Raw genomic sequence first — 18,575 nt, 5'->3', positions numbered from 1 at the left:
AAAAGGTTTGCCAGTGTGGTGTTAGCGCCAGAAACTTCAGCTCCAAGCTTGGATGTTTCAATAAGCATCTAGTTACTAAAATAATCACTGCATGCCCATAAATAAAGTGAGCTACAGATCTTTCCTCCTGATCCACTAATTTATTCCTTTTGCACTGAACCTTTTGCACTGAGCTGCAAGCTGTCCATTCACAATGTGACACTCTTAGCCAGGATTTCCCTGCTGACTTGGACCCTTCTTTATCAGTTAGTTAACTTTTCGTTACCAAGCAAGAGGAAGAAGGAAGATACCTATCTTGAAAAGCATGCCTCAACCAATGAACGGCACAGCAGAAACTAGTTCAGATTTTCTGGTGCCAGATTAAGTTTTCCCCCAGGCCTTTTAAGGTTGCTGCAGCCTTTTAAATCTGTTTTAGATTTTCGGTTTCATTCTTTGCTCTTTTAGTTTTTGTTTTAAAGTCTTGATTTTTACCTCCTCCCATACTTTTATAGTACTCATTGTATGACTAATTTAAGCACAAAGCTTAAGTTTTTATTTATTTTATTTTAATTTTGTAAATGCCAAGAATGTTTATTATAGAGTGGCTTGTAAATGCCGTAAAAAAAAAACCCTCCTGGTTGGCAGTGGGGCTTCAGTGCTCTGCATACCTCTTTGCACCACATCATTAAAAGAAACCAAAATAAAATTATGTAAACTAATGAAATTTGCAGAATAAGGGAAATTGTACAAAAAATGTGCTTTTTTGCACTGTTAATAGAAAACACAGGGGTATTTTTATTTATTTATTTATTTTTACTTTCTTGTAATGCAGGGCTTTGACAATGAGCCTGTCTGCCATGACCCTGGGATCATGACATCCTTCTCCAGGGTGGATGAGACCAGGAACTTAGGGTGGAAGATGGTCAGCCTCAAATTTACACTTGGGGAAAAAGAAGCCCATTGTGTCAGTACCTCTCCAGCTGCTGGATGCTGCACCGCCTTCCTCTGAGAACTTCAGCTCAGAAGCCTTAGAAGAACCACAGCCTTGCCTGCTCTGCCAGAGTCAGTGAATAATAAAGCAAGCAGAGTTTAAATGAACTGCTCCCATGAAAGACAGAGCTAGCAACTCTGATAAATTGCAGCTCTGAGACCTAGTCTGGGGATGACTGCTGCTGAATACAACCTCCAACCTGGGCCACACACAGAACTGTCCAAAGTACCACCGAAGCCTTGCCTTTGTATTGCTGAGACCATCACTCAAGAAGGAATAATAGCATGAATTGTTTCAATCGAACACTTTAAGCCCAGATTCAGTGCTTTAATTGGATACCTGGTGCAGCATACTGTGCACTATCTAGCCTCATGGCAAAACTGCTTCTCGACTGGTTCAGTAAACACATACTCAAAGCAAGTTGACAGAAAAAGAACACAGCAACTCTTACAAACACCTTGTGGCAGATCCCCGCATGTAAAAATGGAGACAGAAAAACTCTGGTTCAGAAGTAGCAACTTGTCCCGGGCATTCAACAAGAATTGAAGCCATTGATCACATGAACTTTCAAGTCAGCCCTTAGTGCAGAGTATGACACAGTAGTGTAGCTGCCGCCGACAAATAATTACATTCTGAAAAATCTTCATGAAGGTGACTGTTGACAGCTCTGAAGCATGTGGATTTGGAAATGCTGTTTCTGTTTCTTCCACCCTTTACAGCCCAGACTTCGAGGCTACTTTGGTCTGTTCTTGAATATCACAGGGCCAGATCACAGGGCTTTCGGGAACTAATGCAAGTTTATGCTTGTGCTTTCTACAGGCAATGAACACAAGGTGTTCCAAGGAAAAGGGCAGTTTGCCTTTTTAAAGCATGTTTCCCACACTCAAGTTAAGTTATGTGCAGGAGTGCCCAATCAGGACTGTTGGCTGCTGTCTAGACACAACTTTCCATCAGATAAAAGCTCTAACCAAAAACAGCTGTTAGTTTACTGTATTAAAAGAACAGGAATCTGATAATGATCCAAGTCAATTACTTTCCTTCATTCTAATCATGATCCCGAGGGGGCTGGATATCCAAGGCCACCGTGACAACCAGCATTGTGGTCCATCTTCCATGTCCCCACCTCCCACATCTACTTAAGAGTAGAGAGTTGTGAATAAATGGTCTGCAAATCGTTCTAAACAAAACAAACGTAATATCATTTTTCAATTTTTTCTCTTGTTGCCTAGGTGTGAAAAAATATCCTGACTGTGTAGTCTGCATCTGATGAACTCTAACAATTCCAAATATACCTTCAATCTCTTGCACAACTCCTTGCACCAATTCCCTGCGGCTGCTATTTCCTCAGGACTCCACCTTCACATACATTTCAAGCTGCTTCCTGGTACATTGCCAGAAGGAGTTTGGACAAGAGTTTGTGATGGTGTGGGTGATATTCAATTACGCTTTACTAAAAGCAGACTTGCTGAAATTAATTGACCTAACCTAGCCATGTTCATTCATTTCAGTGGGACCACTCTGAGGAAATTTTAGTTGAATAACACCCCGTGGAAGGAATTCAGCATTGCCAGAGTGCTTGCTGGATGGAATGATTTTCCCTCTTCTCCCTCCACACATTGTTTTGGGTGTTCTCCTGATGCCTCCAAGTCAATTGGGGGGGGGGTAGAGCTGGAGCTGGGGGACAGGAAAGTGGGGAAGCCCCAATGCATTAGTGGAAGTCCTTATGTAGACTCCTCCAAGTGAAGCACATTAGTTAAATCCAGCCCTGTGTACGCTGTCCTAAAATATTTCTAGCACAGGGCTCTTAGCAACCTTAGCCTGGAATTATTGTGTATTGTGCTGAACATTCCTAAATGATACTTTGCTCTTTGATCTCATCATTAGCCACTTTCATCCACTTTCCCATCCAAAGATGGCAATGGCAGATGTATATACATCTATCAAAACCCTTTAGAAATTTTCCATCTCGGAGTCTCTAAAGGCAAGCCACTGAGTCACCAACAATTTGCATCACAAGTTTTTAAAGTCAGGCTGTACAAGATTCCTACCTTGTGTAGACCATAAAATGCTTACAGGCACAGAAGCCACATCCTTGATCTTTATCCAGCTGTTATTTCGTTGCCTGCTCCATGAAGAAATTACACAATAATAATCTCCTCTGTCTGCTTCAGAGGTCCACTGGATTCGTAAGCGGAAGGTGTCCACAGTTGGTTTAGAGAAAATAATTTCCCCATTCTGGGCCCGTTGTTTGCTTCTGTCCCCAACTACCAGCGTCCAGTCTGCATCCATGGTGGCAAGAAGTTCATCTTTCACTACTTCATCACTGCGAATAGGTAATCGGTAGTACCATGAGACAGTGAAACGCACATTTGTTTCAGTGTTCTGCGCCTCTGTGATCCTACATTCCAATTCTGTGGGATCTTCTGCATACTTAGGTGTTTTAGTCGCATTCAGAAACACATGGTAAGTTGGCTCTGCAGAGCATTTTGAAAAGCAGGGAGACAGATAAGGAAACAAAAGTATGAAATAAAGACCAATTCAGAATATAGGCTACATTTTCACATTTATAATTTCAGAACGGCAACATTCTTTTGGCATCTTGCAAGTCATGGCATAGGATGGGGCATTTACTACTTAGCTGGTGACAGTGGACCATGTAATTCCCAGAAATGGAGTATCTTCATGGCATGCAGCCCCAAGTCAAACAAAAGGCAGATTCTAAAGCCAACATTTAGTAAGTCACACTATACTGTAGGAATTTCATAATACAACATTCTGGTTACAGAACACTGCATTGCAATTGCAAAGTCTGCCTCTCAGGGAAATGTTTCATTTTAATGAACATGCTCCCCATTTTGGAAGGGTATGCCAAGAGCGTGTCAGGTTTCTGTACACTGCTTTACCATTCATTTTATTGCCCACTTCAGCGACCTTGGCAGAGGAAAGCTGGCACTAGAGCAAGCCAATATTGGAGAGCATCCCACATTTACTTGTTCCTGGTGTTGAATGCCAATGCTAGAAACTGAATATACCCTTCAAGTTAACTTTACTGGGGTTTTTTAAATACAACTTCTGACAGTTTCATAATCACAAGTCTGAAAGAACTCTGAAGGGCCTACTCTCTGCTCTTAGCAACCATATTTAGGATCCCAGAAAAGAAGGAATACAATGCACTACCAATATTTATAAAGGTCGTGGAGGGAAAGGTAGTTAACGAGCCACAAAAAGGGTTGGGTTGGCCAATCATACCTCACCTTAATAAGTCAAGATCTGAATGAGCCTTATGGATGCACACACAGTGCCCTTGCTCCCCGCTTTGCTACAGTTTACTATTTTGTCCAAAGAAGGAAACTATGGTTAACAGTTTCTGAACAAGCCAGGATATGAAAACTTAGTTTGAAGTTGGATTGATACCTTTACTTGTTCCACAACAATTAATTTCCTGGTTTGGCTGATACAGGAAGAAATAGTTAATCAACGTCTCCCTGGTTTGTTAGCGGGAAGGGAGGAGCAAAAGAGCTGCTCATGTGCGGCCAAAAGGCTTGATCTTGGCTCAGCATAATGGTATATGATAATCTGAACCAGCCCACATAATTCACTGGAGCAGCTTGCTTCCAAACAGAAGCACCAACAACATTTTTATGTCCTCATTAGGAAATAGAAGAAAGTTGAAGGTAAATGGGATGTCAGCTAATCATACCCAGCATTTGGAAGACCTATAGGGAATAGGATGGCTGGGGCAAGTTTTGGCTTTGACAGGAGTGCTCCAGCTAGTCTCTTCACACTGACTCTCAGACAGAGGATTTAGCAGGAAGGAATAAAAGGCTTGCTGGATAAGCCTCATTCCTGCACTCTTGTCAGCTGTCAAAGAACAGCCTTGCTGACAGTTCAACGACTTAATACCCTGCCAAGCTCTCAAACTTCAATCAAGGAGGAGGGGGCTGCTGTTGAATTTTGGATGCAGTTTATGTACTACAGATGAGAATTCCTCTCCTGCTTTTCCCACCCGCAGGCAATGTAAGATCATTTGAAAAACATTTTGCTCCTCCCCCTTAACTGGGATCAAAATAATTACTAATTTGGGATGCAAAGGCAAAGAAATTCCCACTGACCAACAGAATACTTTCAATGCAGAAAAGAGGCACCCTATTCAAGGCAGCTTTTAAAGCTATGGATGCTTTCCAGATAATATTGGTAACAGAATACACTGAGTGTACAGAATCAGTGGCACCTCTCTGTTTAGTTGCATTCGATGGGATGTCTGATGGATGAGAAGAATGAGAGACAAGCTCACTCTCATAATTAGGCCTACAGCAAGCAGGATGGAAATCATTAGGCCATCTTGAGATTTCCTTTCCTTTCCTTTAAAAACTTGCACAGCTTATTCTCATTCCTCTAGGGCTATAATTCTAAACTACAGTGGTACCTCAAGTTACATACGCTTCAGGTTACATACGCTTCAGGTTACAGACTCAGTCAACCCAGAAATAGTGCTTCAGGTTAAGAACTTTGCTTCAGGATAAGAACAGAAATCGTGCTCCAGCGGCGCAGCGGCAGCAGGAGGCTAAAGTGGTGCTTCAGGTTAAGAACAGTTTCAGGTTAAGAACGGACCTCTGGAACGAATTAAGTACTTAACCCAAGGTACCACTGTAACCTATTAGCCTATTGAACTCAATGGCTGTATTTTCACATAGCGCTAAATACTAACTGAAGTTTCATAAACCATGCTAGGTAGTGCACAAGGGCTGTTTCACTATTCTAGTCCTTGAGAGCAGAGAAACAAATAATAAAAAGGCAGCTGGCTTAGTTTCATCCAAATCCAAGGCTGTGGTTTGCATTGCCTAAACAAACCAACATCACTAGCCAGGCTTACACTATTATCTCTTATCAGCTTATACTCCTGGGCTTGCTATTAAACGGTAACGCAGCCAAAGAGATTTACTTGCAGATAAACATGTTTAAAATTGGATTGTACAAATACTGCAGGAGTGGATTTTCAGCTGTCTTGGCTCTCTGAAGTACAAGAGATGCTGTGGCTGTCAGGACTGGGTTACCATCAACCAGATCTCCGATTGTGCTATGATAACATTCAGAAGTGTATATGCACAATGCTTGAATTTCAGCAGAGTATAAGTAGAAATGCTTGCTCCCACTGCTTGAAAGGCTGTCAAGAATCATCTGGCTCCTAATTGCAAAGTCAAAAGCCAGAAACTTGATTTTTTTAATTATCCTCTAAGAGATGCTGACACGTCAAGGCAAACTCTACAGAACAACATGGTTCTTTAGAAATTTGTGCTAGGGTTTCAGTTTTCCATATCTCTCCTGCCTGGATGCTCATTTCCTAGAACATCTGCATAAAAAGCAGATCTCAGTAGCTTAAGAGTTCAGCCAGGAAAACAGAGTTACTGAAAACACAGTTCTCCATAAAGTCAAAGCAGAATATTGGGGTAAGGAAAAGTGAAAAACAATGTTTTTGTCTAGACAAACTTCTGGGTAACCTCCTAATCTTTCCATATGATATAATGTCCATTAAATAACAGAAAGTGATCTATATTATTCTTAGGATTTCCCCAAGGAAATCTGGCAGATCTGACAATGGGTCTCAAAGAACCATAATAGTAGTGACTGTGGGATTAGTCCAGTCATCCAAGCCACACTCAAGAACAACAAATCAAAGCACAAGAAGGTGTCTAGATGAGTCGCTGGACCACCTGAGACCAGATTCTACTATGCAGCTTTGCCAGACTACAGTCTTCCTGATAGAAACTACAGATGTGGCCTTCAGAACAAGTGTGCATTTGACTATATTTTTTATTTATCAGTTGTTTATCTTCCTGTCTCTTGTCTTTGGAGCAAACACATTTTATTTTGTTTTGTTTTTAAAGAAGAACTTAAACAGTGTGGATCATTCCCAGCTAAAAAAACTGAACAATTTTGAATTTTCTCTTTGGATGACTAATGGGAAAAATTACATTGCTACAGAGGATGGCAGCCCATGTATTTTCAGACAGGCTGCTAAAGAAGACCGAAACTTAACAACAACCAGCACTGCATAAGTCTGTTTTATGTCACGGCAGGTCCTGTGGGGATCTCCAGCTTATATATCCCACCAACACCACCTTTGGGCTTGTTGAAAGCTTTTGAATGTCCCCTCTCTCTTCCAAGACAGGGATCACTTTAAATATTAAGACTATCCCATCTTTGTGTTCTTTTAAGTCAAGTTAAAAAGCCACATTTGATCAGAACAAACGTTTCATTTTAAAATGTTTTCTCAGGACTGACACATTAGACACAAAAAGGCACCCATGACTAGTCATGAAAAAAGCTCAGGATGGCTGGTATAGTTAAGAGGCCATGTTGGACACACCACCAATGAGCATGAACTGGTAAGCCTTAAAGGGTTTAGCATTTTTAAGAACTACATAATTTTCTTCCAACATGGAGTCCAGGGCAGGAGGGATCACTCCTATTGAATGCCACTTTCTGTTCACTTCCATATTGTGGTATAAACCCAGGATAGAAAACTTGTGGACCTCCAGAGGTTGTTGGGACTACAACTGCCATTATCACTTTGCCACTGGGTCATACTGGCAGGGACTGACGCAAGTTCAAAGCACACCACCTCTAGAGGGCCACAGGTTCCCTATCATTACACAAGAAAAATTATCCACCAACTTTATAGCATCACCACCCAGCTACTCACCTAATGCCAACACCTCCACAGTGACAGGCACAGATGTCCTCTCTGCTACCTTGTGCCAGCTACCATTGTGCTGTGGCACCCAGAGAGTTGCTTGGCAGTAGTAGTAACCGGAATCTTCAGTGCTCACATCACGTACCAATAGGTGGTAAGAACTCCGATCCACATGGCTGAGGCTGATGAGGGTAGAATCACTAACAACAGAATCACGGTCTGCACTTAGCAAAACCTGAGCTTCTGCCATGGTGCTATCAGGTGATTCACTGAAGTACCACCTGACCTCTGCTTGGAAAATACCACTTCTGTCTGTTGTGAAGTTGCAGGTAAGGTCAAGGGAGTCCCCCTCTGTCACAGATACATTGCTTCTGGTGATAAACACACCTAAAGCTTTTGGCAGGAGGGAAGCAAGACAAAAAAGTGTTATTTTCAACTCTTTAATACAGCAGGTAGCCTAACTGTTGGCTTCTACTACCTGCTTTTTTAATTAGTGGCCTACATATTTACAGGCAAAGCTCACATATATTATTGTTGAACTATAGAAAAACAGGCAGTGAACTCCCCCCCCCCAAGTTTCACTACTTATTTAATTCTATGTTCTGAAGCAAATCATTGTGCAATTTCAGTTTTCTTAGAATAAAAAACCAGCTAGCTTTGCCTTGTGCATGGATATTGCAAGGACACAACAAATTTTTCTAATCAAATTCACTGTCAATCCAGCTTCACACAATTTACGTCTAGCTATGACATCGTTCCAACAGAAGGAGTTCCAAATGGCTCTACATTTTGCTACGTACAATTAATCCTCCCGGGGGGGAAAAACACCTCATATGCCTACCTACTCCAACATAACAAGCATTATAGCTTCAAGCACAGGGAAGATCAAGGGGGTCTCTCACCATCACAGAGATGTTGTTTCTCATAATGAATACACCTAAAGCCAAGACACACTCCCAAAGGAATACAAATCAGACTTTACAAGCTAACTACTATGAAGAACTGAACCACATCTGAATGATTGTTGTGGCATTTTCAAATTCTCTGTCTGGTGATTAAAGGATTGCAAGTCCAGTATGAGCATACTTGCAAAAACATATAATTTCATTTTGCTGCCAAGTGCCAACTTGTTTATTCTTCCTTCTCCAGAATTACCATTGTACACATTTTGCAGCCTGGCATGATCCATCAAAGCACATGCATTGCACACAGGTATATTTAAACAAAGGAAGGGGAACAGTCATTTAAAGACTACTGTCTAGTAGCTAAGCTATTGGGGGGAAAGTTGCGAACTTAAAACAACTGTAGATTTAAATTCTCCTTTAGCCCTAGGCAATCCCTAAAGCCAGGTAACAAGACCTTTTACACAAATATCCTATACAAACTACTGAAAAAGAAAAGAGTCCTCTGTTATGAAGCCTAGGTTTTAAATAGATTCCAAACACAACTATGCAGTAGGTATTCAAAGAAAATACAAATATCTAAGTTCTTATTTGCAGTGCCTTCACAACGTATCTAACACATGTACTGAGGAAAGTACGCACTGTTACTATATTATATACTGTGCTGAGATACTTAAGGGAGCAGCCACTATGGCTTTACACCAAATGTTGGTGGCCTGCACATTCTGTCCCACAGCCACAATGGTGTTACAACATAGATGCTGATACAGGCAACATCATTTCATGAATACCGCAGGCTCACCTGTTGGCTGCACCACAACATTTGCTATATCCACAGCCTTCTCTTGGATCTTCTGCCATGAAGCATCTGCACCTTTAACCCATTCACTCACTCGACACCTATAGGCACCTTCATCTGTTGGAAGAGCTTGGGACACAGACAAGCGGTAAATGTCACTGGCCATGGCATCTAAACGCACATCTCCACTGATATAGCGCTCGTTATACTCTGAACCAGGCTGGAACTTGCCCTCATGCGTCAAGGAGAGAATTTCTTGCCAGGCAAACCCGTTTCTGAATTCCCAAGACACATGCAGATGTGTATGTTCTGAAGAATTGGTGGACGCTGAGCAGCGCAACTGAAACGCATCTCCTTCCGATAAGTTCCAAGTAGATGTGGAGCGGGCTGTTGACCTACCAACGGTTAAGCCATCCGCAATCACTATTCGGAGAAAAGAAAGTTATCAAGCGTGTGGGTTATAATAAATGGCTTTACATAAAGCAACGATGAAACAGAGTCAAGCTGTGGTAGATTGTCATGAAAGAGATGACTAATTATGCAGCATAATGAGTACGCTGAGCCAAAACAAATCACTCACATTGGAAAACATGAGCAAAAAAGTGTTTTCATACACCACACTTTCTCCCTTAACTCAATCAATTATTCAGCTTCAGAAAGACCTCCACCCACAATTACCTCTTCAAGTAAATCTATTAGCAGAGAAACTTCCCCTTCCAATATGCTTTGTTTAGAAAGAAATGTCAGCAAAGAAGGGTGGGGGAGACTGGAATATAACAGGAGCTATTCTGAGCAATTTGCTTTGTTTTATAAATTAAAGTGATCCTGTTGAGATAGTCACCAACCCACTGCTTCAGTTAAGCAAACACAGGACAGTGCTATGGCACCAATGGGACATGGGGCACTGTCTACCTTCACGTTATACAAAAGTGTATTTGGCTAGATTGCATCTACTCCAGCCATTTCACGTATCGCTTGCAAAATTACACTAAGACCCAATACCAATTGTAAATACCCCTCACCCTTTAGAAGTACCTTTGACTTCGACTACAGCATTGTAATTTCCCTGAACGACAGAATCTGTGCTGGGCGTTGTGCATCGGTACATCCCTTGGTCAGTGGGGCGGATGTTTCCAATCACGAGTTCCACAGAGTTGTTGCTGTTTCGCCTCAATGTGATCTCTTTACCGTCAACCCGATCTTTATACTCCTGAGACGTGAACCAAGGGTCCCAAGTACTCACTACTTGTACAAATCTAGAGTCCGGAGCAGAGATTCTAGAGAACTCCCAGTCAAAGTTCTGCTCGCTGGGTCCTTCATATTGACTAACGTTGCACGGAATCACCACCTCTGTGCTCTCAACTCGCACTAGAGGACCTGCAGGCACCTTCACAATACGCCCGTGGCAGGAAGCTGGGGGGGGGGGGACAAAGGATTGTAAGTTAAAATTGCAAGAGAGAGAGAGAGAGAGAGTGTAACACACACACACACACACACACACACACACACATAAAGGGAGCCGTGGGGAGGCAGGAAAGTAAAAAGGACACTATGGTTTGCTGTTTAATTGATGGTATATTGGAATGTTTTAGATGAAAATGTTTGTCAGTGAATTAGGAGAGTGCGCAGTGGGTTGAAATGGCAGAAGGCAAGATCAAATCCTTGCTTAGTTGTGAAATGCAATGGGTGGCCTTTGGGACATTGCTCCTCTTCACTACATCCATATTCGACTTGTCATTGGATGCCATCTGGGATTGTGAATACTGTCAGCCACAATTTAAGAATTCTTGTTCTTTCCACAAACATGATTTCCTTGATCCTCCCTTTCATCTGCACTATGTACAGCTCCACTTTAGAAGAGTTAACAAAACTGAGTCAAGAATTTAAAAGAGTCCAATTACCACCTCATCTAGTTTGCAGATGAAATGGTGTGTCTTGTTTCAGAAACAGAAGTAATTTGAAATGAGCTGCCTGGCCATGACTGAAAAGAGAGTCACCAATTCTGGTGATATTCTGGTGTCTGGATATTCTGAAGGTTTTAATCATTTTGGTTAAAGAGGCATGCCACCAAGGGTTTGTTTCCTTTGCAGCATTGTAATGTTTTAGACATCTCTCATCAGTTAATGCTATTAACATTTTCATTGCTGTGATAAGTTATGGACTTAAGTGATTATTTAATGGTAACAGAAGAGGAAGTTCAAAACTGCAACTTTGAATCAAATTACGAAGTATGCCTTGTGCTTTTCTTCTATAAATAGCAATCAAAGGTTTTCTCCTGCTTCTCTTTTATTCATAGTAAACAAAACATCCTGGAATCCTATAGACACAAAAGTATCATCTATCGAACTTCAGCAGTGTTGCAATTTGAATGATTTCACAATGCTTGTGTTTTTGATGCATGATCATGTAAATATATATGAAAGACAACAGCATGGAGTGGGAGAGATCTCTGCCCCCTACAGCCCTTGAGCTTTTATTGTAAGAATGACACCCACATTTTGGGGGTTCAAATATTTCAAATGGAAAACACAAAAGAAATGCAACCCTTATTCCCCATCTCAGTGTTCACTGGTGTCAAGCATCTAGAGCTGCTGCTGGAGAGACAAGGAGCAAGACGACATACAGGGCACTAAGCATATCCTACATAATCCATTGTCTGTACCCATGCCCCATGGCAGAACTGCATCTGTTTCTGATTGACAAAGACTCACAAGTTAGGGATTTACATCAGGACAAGAAGACCTGACTGATAACTCAGGAACAACCTACAGTGGTACCTCAAGTTACAAATGCCTCAGGTTACAAATGCTTCAGGTTACAAACTCCGCTAACCTGGAAGAGTTACCTCGAGTTGAGAACTTTGCCCCAGGATGAGAATGGAAATCATGTGCCGGCGGCGCAGTGGCAGCAAGAGGCCCCATTAGTGAAAGCACGCCTCTAGTTAAGAACAGTTTCAGGTTAAGAACAGACCTCCAGAACAAATTAAGTTCGTAACTAGAGGCACCACTGTATTACAGGACAGCCCTAGAAGAGAAAGTGACTGAGCCATTTGTTGTCCATCTAAATCACCCCAATGTATCAATGATCAACAGCTTATCCTGGGTAATTATATCTTCTTCACCCAGGCCTTTGGTGGTAGGGAAGCATTTTCTTAGAGACAGCCCCCACCCCACCCTAAAACAGCTGCTTACCAGCTACAATAGACACAAACATAGGGATCAGACCCTGGAGCAAGCACAGATATGTCCACATATCTACTCAGGCAACACTATTACTGGACCAAATAATGTCAGCCATGTCGTGATCTTTCACATACAAGATGTGTACAGTGTGAAAAATGCTAAGGTGCTGTTCTAAGAATGAAACAGTGTAAATAATTCTCTAGTTGTAAATTAACACTGTATAGTGACCAGTTCTGAAGCCCAATTTAGGAAATATATGAAGGAGCATCAACAGGAAATTCAATTTAAAATCAATGATAATTAGCCTTATATCTTGCTGATTTAAATCACTTTGGGCTGAATCAATTCACCCTACATAGAAGAACACTGAGCCTCATTAAATACGTTAGCTGCTCCTCACAAGTCCTAAGTGTTTCAGTCAGCCATGTGGAAAGCCAAAACCTCTTCTGCCTTGCAGTGGGCTTGTTTTGAAGCCCAAAAATCTCCAAGAGCTACAAATGGGCTTTGGTAGGATCTCTCATTTCCTAAGAATGCTAAGCAAGCACTGCTTTTATTTGCAGCTCAAGACTTTCCATAAAAGGAATAACCATTTCAGCTGCAGAGATGCTTCAATTTCAGCCTCCAAACAAAATCACTTTAAGGATGTCTAATCCCACACTGTCATGTGCATGCTTGGTTTCTTGCAGGACTGTCACAGTAGCACCCCAAAATGCTGCAACAGCTCAACAGCAATTCTCAATACCATAACAGCCTTAAACATAGACACACTTTCCCTAGACAATTAGGGCTGGGGAAAGCCGTAGGATAAAGGTGTGGAAGCCAGTATTGCATCAGCTTTCTTCACCCAGGAAGCTGGCAGCTGAGGAGGAAGCGTTTCAGCAGCCTTCAAGGAAGGCAGGGTGGGTCTGGGAAGGCCCATGGCAGCACATGAATGGACAAGATAGCACTACTGTCACCACCTGGATTGGACCGAATTAACTTTACTCTCCCTGATTACTTCACAATATTGTGGTGAGCACATGAGTCCTTTATTCCCTGTCTCCTGTTTCCTTTTCTTTCCCTTTTGCCCCCCCCCCTTCTTCTTGAGTGTGTGGTTTCCGTGTCTGTGCTTTCTTTGAGCGTGTGGCTCCTTTGGCTGTTTTATTGGTGGCAGTTAGCTGAGAGGCAGCAGCATAAACCGGCTCCTGACTCCTCAGCACTTCCATTGAGCAGCCGTGGTTCTGGCCCACTCCCTGGTACTTCCAACAGTAGATCTGACTATGCAGTTACCTATCCCCCGCCCTGCCAGCTCAGTCTCACAGCAAGCTCAGTAGCAGACAGTGATCTTTCGTTTGCCCCCAACATGCTGCCATGCCAAGCGGCAGCTGTCAGCAACTCTAGCCATCTTGTAGCCTTGTCACCGACCAGCAGGCCTTTCCAGCACCCTCTCTTTCTCTCGCCTTGTCCTACCCACCCCTCCCTCTCAGACAACTGCAGCAGGCCATTTTGGGCCAGACCTTAGGAGCTGCCACCACTGCTACTGCCCTGCTTCCCTCCCCCTCACTCCTTTCCCCTTATCCCCAAGATGGGCCAGGTTGGGCAGGGAGAGATGAAAGAATGGAGGAGAGAGAGGTCCCCACAGGAAGTCACCCCCACGCTGTTCAGTCCCACTTCCTGTATTCTTAAAAAAAAAAAAAAACCTACAATTCCCAGGAGTCTGACATTTCCTTATTTACCTCAGGTAGGAAAATGTATTTGGCTGGCCCTGACTCTAAGACAGGCATCCCCAACCTGCAGCCCTCCAGATGTTTTGGCCTACAACTCCCATGATCCCTAGCTAACAAGACCAGTGGTCAGGGATGATGGGAATTCTAGTCCAAAACATCTGGAGGGCCGAAGAGAACTTCTTAGGCCAGAGATGGGATGGCCCTCCAGATGTCTATGGACCACATCCCTGGCCATTGGTCATGGAGTCTAAGAACACCTGAGAACAGCAGGTTCCCTATCCATGAGTTAAGCCCTGCTCAGTCACCAAGGTCTTCCTAAGCTCTGGCATGTTTCTATATATTTTCATTGTTCCCTTTGGGCCTGATTTGCTCTTCAGCCCAGACTCCTGTTTCCTTCCCATGAATGCTGGTTCCCAGTGCCCAGCTCACATCAGACTGCTGAACCCTGGCCCTGAACCAAGGTTCTTTCTTTTACCCGGTATCCTTATAGTTTGAAATGCAAGAGACTGAACTTGGGAGCTTCTACACAGAAAGGGTCTCTATATAAAATTACGAATGGTGTGGTGCCATCCAGTGAAACTGAATGGTGGGAGATTCAGGACAAACAAATACTCCACAGAGTACACAGTTAGAATTATGGGATTTGCTTCCACAAGATGTAGCAATGGTGATCAACATGGATGGCTTTAAAAGGGGAGGAGACAGATTCATGGGCAACAAGACTATCAATGGGCTGTAGTTATGATGGCTGTATATCATCTCCAGTATCAGAGGCAAAGCCAGCTGCTATGAGAAATGAGTGGTAGGGGTCTATTGTATTCATGTGCTGCTTGTGGGTTTCCCTTAAGCATCTGGTTGGCCAATGTGGGAACATACTGCTGAACTAGATAGGACTTTTGTCTGGTCCAGCAGAGTTCATCTCGTGTTATGATTAAAGCATATGTTTTTAGCAGTGAGCTATGGCCCCTTGCTGCCAATAATTATTTGACAGTGACAATAATTATTTCTCTCCATTCTATGAAGCATATGCTACACAATCCATTCCTGTCGATAATGGCCTCTGTTTCACTGAACTGATTATTCCAGTGTTACCTCTGACAACTACGATTCAAGTCACATATGATCAGGATCCCATTCTGCAGGCCATCAGGAACATTAGCCAATATTAAAAGCAGGCACGCAACCCATGAGAGTTTTCTGTAACAGCCCAGCCAACCAATAAAACAGATTATTACATCACCTTCACCACAGCATTTCTTGTAATGCACTTTCCTCAGGGCATATCTAGCCAGACACAGAAATACATTTTGCAAGGACATTTATTTCTACTGTACATCTGCATAATGCAGCAGGGTTAATGCTGTGGGAACCAGAGATAACTTCACAGTTCATATGCCATAACATTTTTAACCTTGGTGATGTAATAATCCCAAGTACTTTGCATGTGCTTAAATAGAAATCTAATGATGCAAACTGCTAAAAGGGGAACATTTTAACTTTGAAAAAAGTAGAAGGGGTACAAATAAGGCAGGGGAGATACAGGCCTTTGGAGGATTTGCCGAGTACCACACATCAATAATTTTAGTCTCCAATTTGAGCCACATCTCAAACAATTATAGCATTAAACTATAGCATTAAAACTACTGTATAGGGAAGCTGACAGGAAAGTCCACATTTTACCTATCAGCCATCCTTTAGCTGACACTGTCCTCATAAAACCTGTTCAGTCAAGTGTGTTCTCACTAGTAAAGAATCTAGATGCTTGCCGACAGCTTGCACCAAATCAACATTTAGTGCAGAGATGTTCAATGTTGAGGCTAAGGAGAAAGATTCACACACACACACCCTACCACCACCAGATAACCAGGCACAATCCAAATATTCTGGGGTTGACAATAGGTTTTTTTAAAAAAAAATCAAGTTATTGCAGAAAAACATAGTGTTCCGTGCTTCTCACAGAAGATGCTCACATTTCTAACAAACAGGAAGTTGCATTTTTCTTTGGGCTGAAGACTGTAGTTGCTCATCCCCAAAAACAGCAACATTCCAAAATGGAGACATCAAAGGAATTATTTCTAACAAGGCCTGCATATTTATACAAGGATTAGCGGGTTCTGTTCAACCTACCATCCTTGCAAAGGTCACTAAGGCTCTCTTCTATGTCAACTAAAGCACTGAATCTTGAAGCACTTGGTGAGGAGGGGGAAGCAAAAGGTTATTCTGCCTTCAAAAGGAAAAGAGGAGGAAAAGAACACTGCTTATAAGAATTTTCTGAAGGGTTTTAAGAAAATTGAATCTGGCATAAGAAAAGGAATTAGCTGCTGTCTATAAATGATTCAAACCTTCAGGGTTCTGTCTGATTTAACTCAGATTTATCCACAGTACTAACAAAACAACTTCAGGTATATTACACAGCCAATATACTATGTTGCAGAGTCTGACTAAGTCAAAGACAACATCCCCCCTCCTTTTCCCTCCTGTCACCTATGCCCCCCCCTTAAAAAAAACACCCCTGGAACAAAATGTGAACCATTATTGCAAAATTTGTTGAACCTGAATACCAATGCCCCAATACGTAAAGCACACAAATTAATTATAAAAGCTACTTCTTCAGAATAAGGGTTCAATTAAAGTGATAGTGGTACATACACTGGCACAAACACAATTTTATAAATAAGCATCCAGTATGTTTTAAAAGCATATTATACTATAACATGAAAAATAAAATACAAAGTGATTCTCTCTCCCCCCCCCCCTCCGCCATGACCCACTTAATAAGCCTGAGGGCCACACATACTGCCTTCCCCTGCATTAGTGATTTTTATCCTTCCCAACTCTGGATATGTTAAAGCAGCAGCACATTCTAAGGTTTGCATAAAAATCTCCATAAAGGTTACGGGGTGTTCCTTTTTCTGTTGCTGAGTGAGCTCTGTTCCCCTCAATTGTATTCCCTCAAAATCACACACACACTGCCTTCAGATTTAAAACTATCCTATCTACCTCCCCCGTCACCGAGCCAAGTGGACTATCCTCTTTTGTGGTTTCCCCCCAAATGCATTGTAGGTTCATCTGCTCAAGCGTTCGTTCAGCAGGGCTTTGGGGTTTTTTTAAGCCCCCTTTTAACCTTTTTTTAAACCCAGGGCCTATAAAGGGGAGAGATGTTTTCTGCCGCTTGTGTGAGATGGGAAGCAAATTCTGTATTGGGGGGCGGGGGCGAGGTTGACTATAATGATACAAGGTGATGTGCAGGAGCTCCTCAAATTCAGCCTCCTTTTATAAAAAGCAGAGGCAGTGGCAGAAATGCAATCAACAGCTGCACCCTCAAGAATATCTGATTAGGAACAATGCTATATCAAAGGGGCATTGTTGGGGGGAAATGATGGTTGCCCCCATGGGCTAACTACCTCCCAATAATGCCAGTATTCAGCAGTGGCATGCAGACAGACACACACACACTTTCTGAAAGAGTCTAGGCCAAATACTCAGCCTAACTCTTATTAAAAACTGCTTTGAGGCATCTCCATGACTGATGCCAAGGGTTGGCTAATCAGTGCTTTGCAAATCCTGCTCCTTCTGAAAACAAGAACAGTCTGCAATGTGGGGGTGGGGGGGGGAAGGGTGCATATATGCACAAGATGCATCAAGTATCGTTCCAAAGCAGGCTCACTGCTAAAGTTATATACATCTGTATACACCTTAAAATGCATGCACTCACCTGGTCACCCACTGCTTCCGAGATACAACGATGGCTACTAACCAAGAATCTGAACACGATGCATTTTGTATTTAAATTACAACCCTCCATTTCATTTTGTTATAGCATGTTTTCGTAATAGCCTCCTCTGTACCAATTATCTAGAGTACATTGCTTTCTTGGGCTCATAATTTTTTAGCCATGCTATCTATCCTTTAGGTCATTTGCAAATATGATAAAAGCCAATCTCTTATGCTCTTCCATCATGGTGAAAATAAATTCGGAAAAAACTTTCTGACAGGAAGAGCTGTTTGGCAGTGGAACAGACTTCCACAAGAGGTGGTAGACTCTCCTTCCTTGGAGGTTTTTAAGCAGAGGTTGGATGGCCATCTGTCAGGGGTGCTTTAGCTGAGATTCCTGCATTGAAGGTTGCACTAGATAACCCTTGGATCCTTTCCAACTCTGAGTTTCTATGATTCTATATGAAAGGCACTATGGCTACAACTGGCTTCTTTGGGGGCCAAATGAAAAATACCTTCAGCAGGATCCTATATATGTTTATTCAGATGCAAGTTTCATTTGACCCTACTCCCACATAAGTATAGGATAGCAGTCTTAAATTACTTTT

At 42.3% G+C, this 18,575-nt stretch overlaps 1 protein-coding gene across 2 annotated transcripts in view; it reads right to left on the bottom strand.

The window, feature by feature from the left end:
• PTGFRN (prostaglandin F2 receptor inhibitor) overlaps positions 1–18,575 on the bottom strand; it is a 78,311-nt gene that overhangs the window by 41,086 nt on the left and 18,650 nt on the right. For both annotated transcript variants that reach the window (XM_082220479.1, XM_082220480.1), the window contains exons 2-5: positions 10,401–10,778; positions 9,369–9,788; positions 7,674–8,057; positions 3,019–3,444 (exon numbers count right to left, since the gene is read on the bottom strand). In XM_082220479.1, coding sequence (XP_082076605.1) covers positions 3,019–3,444; positions 7,674–8,057; positions 9,369–9,788; positions 10,401–10,778 — 1,608 coding nt within the window. The remainder of the gene's footprint in view (positions 1–3,018; positions 3,445–7,673; positions 8,058–9,368; positions 9,789–10,400; positions 10,779–18,575) is intronic.

This window comes from Podarcis vaucheri (assembly GCF_965113315.1).
Source record: "Podarcis vaucheri genome assembly, chromosome: 4".
Lineage (NCBI taxonomy): Eukaryota > Metazoa > Chordata > Lepidosauria > Squamata > Lacertidae > Podarcis > Podarcis vaucheri.
This window is presented reverse-complemented; position numbering and strand designations above follow the sequence as displayed.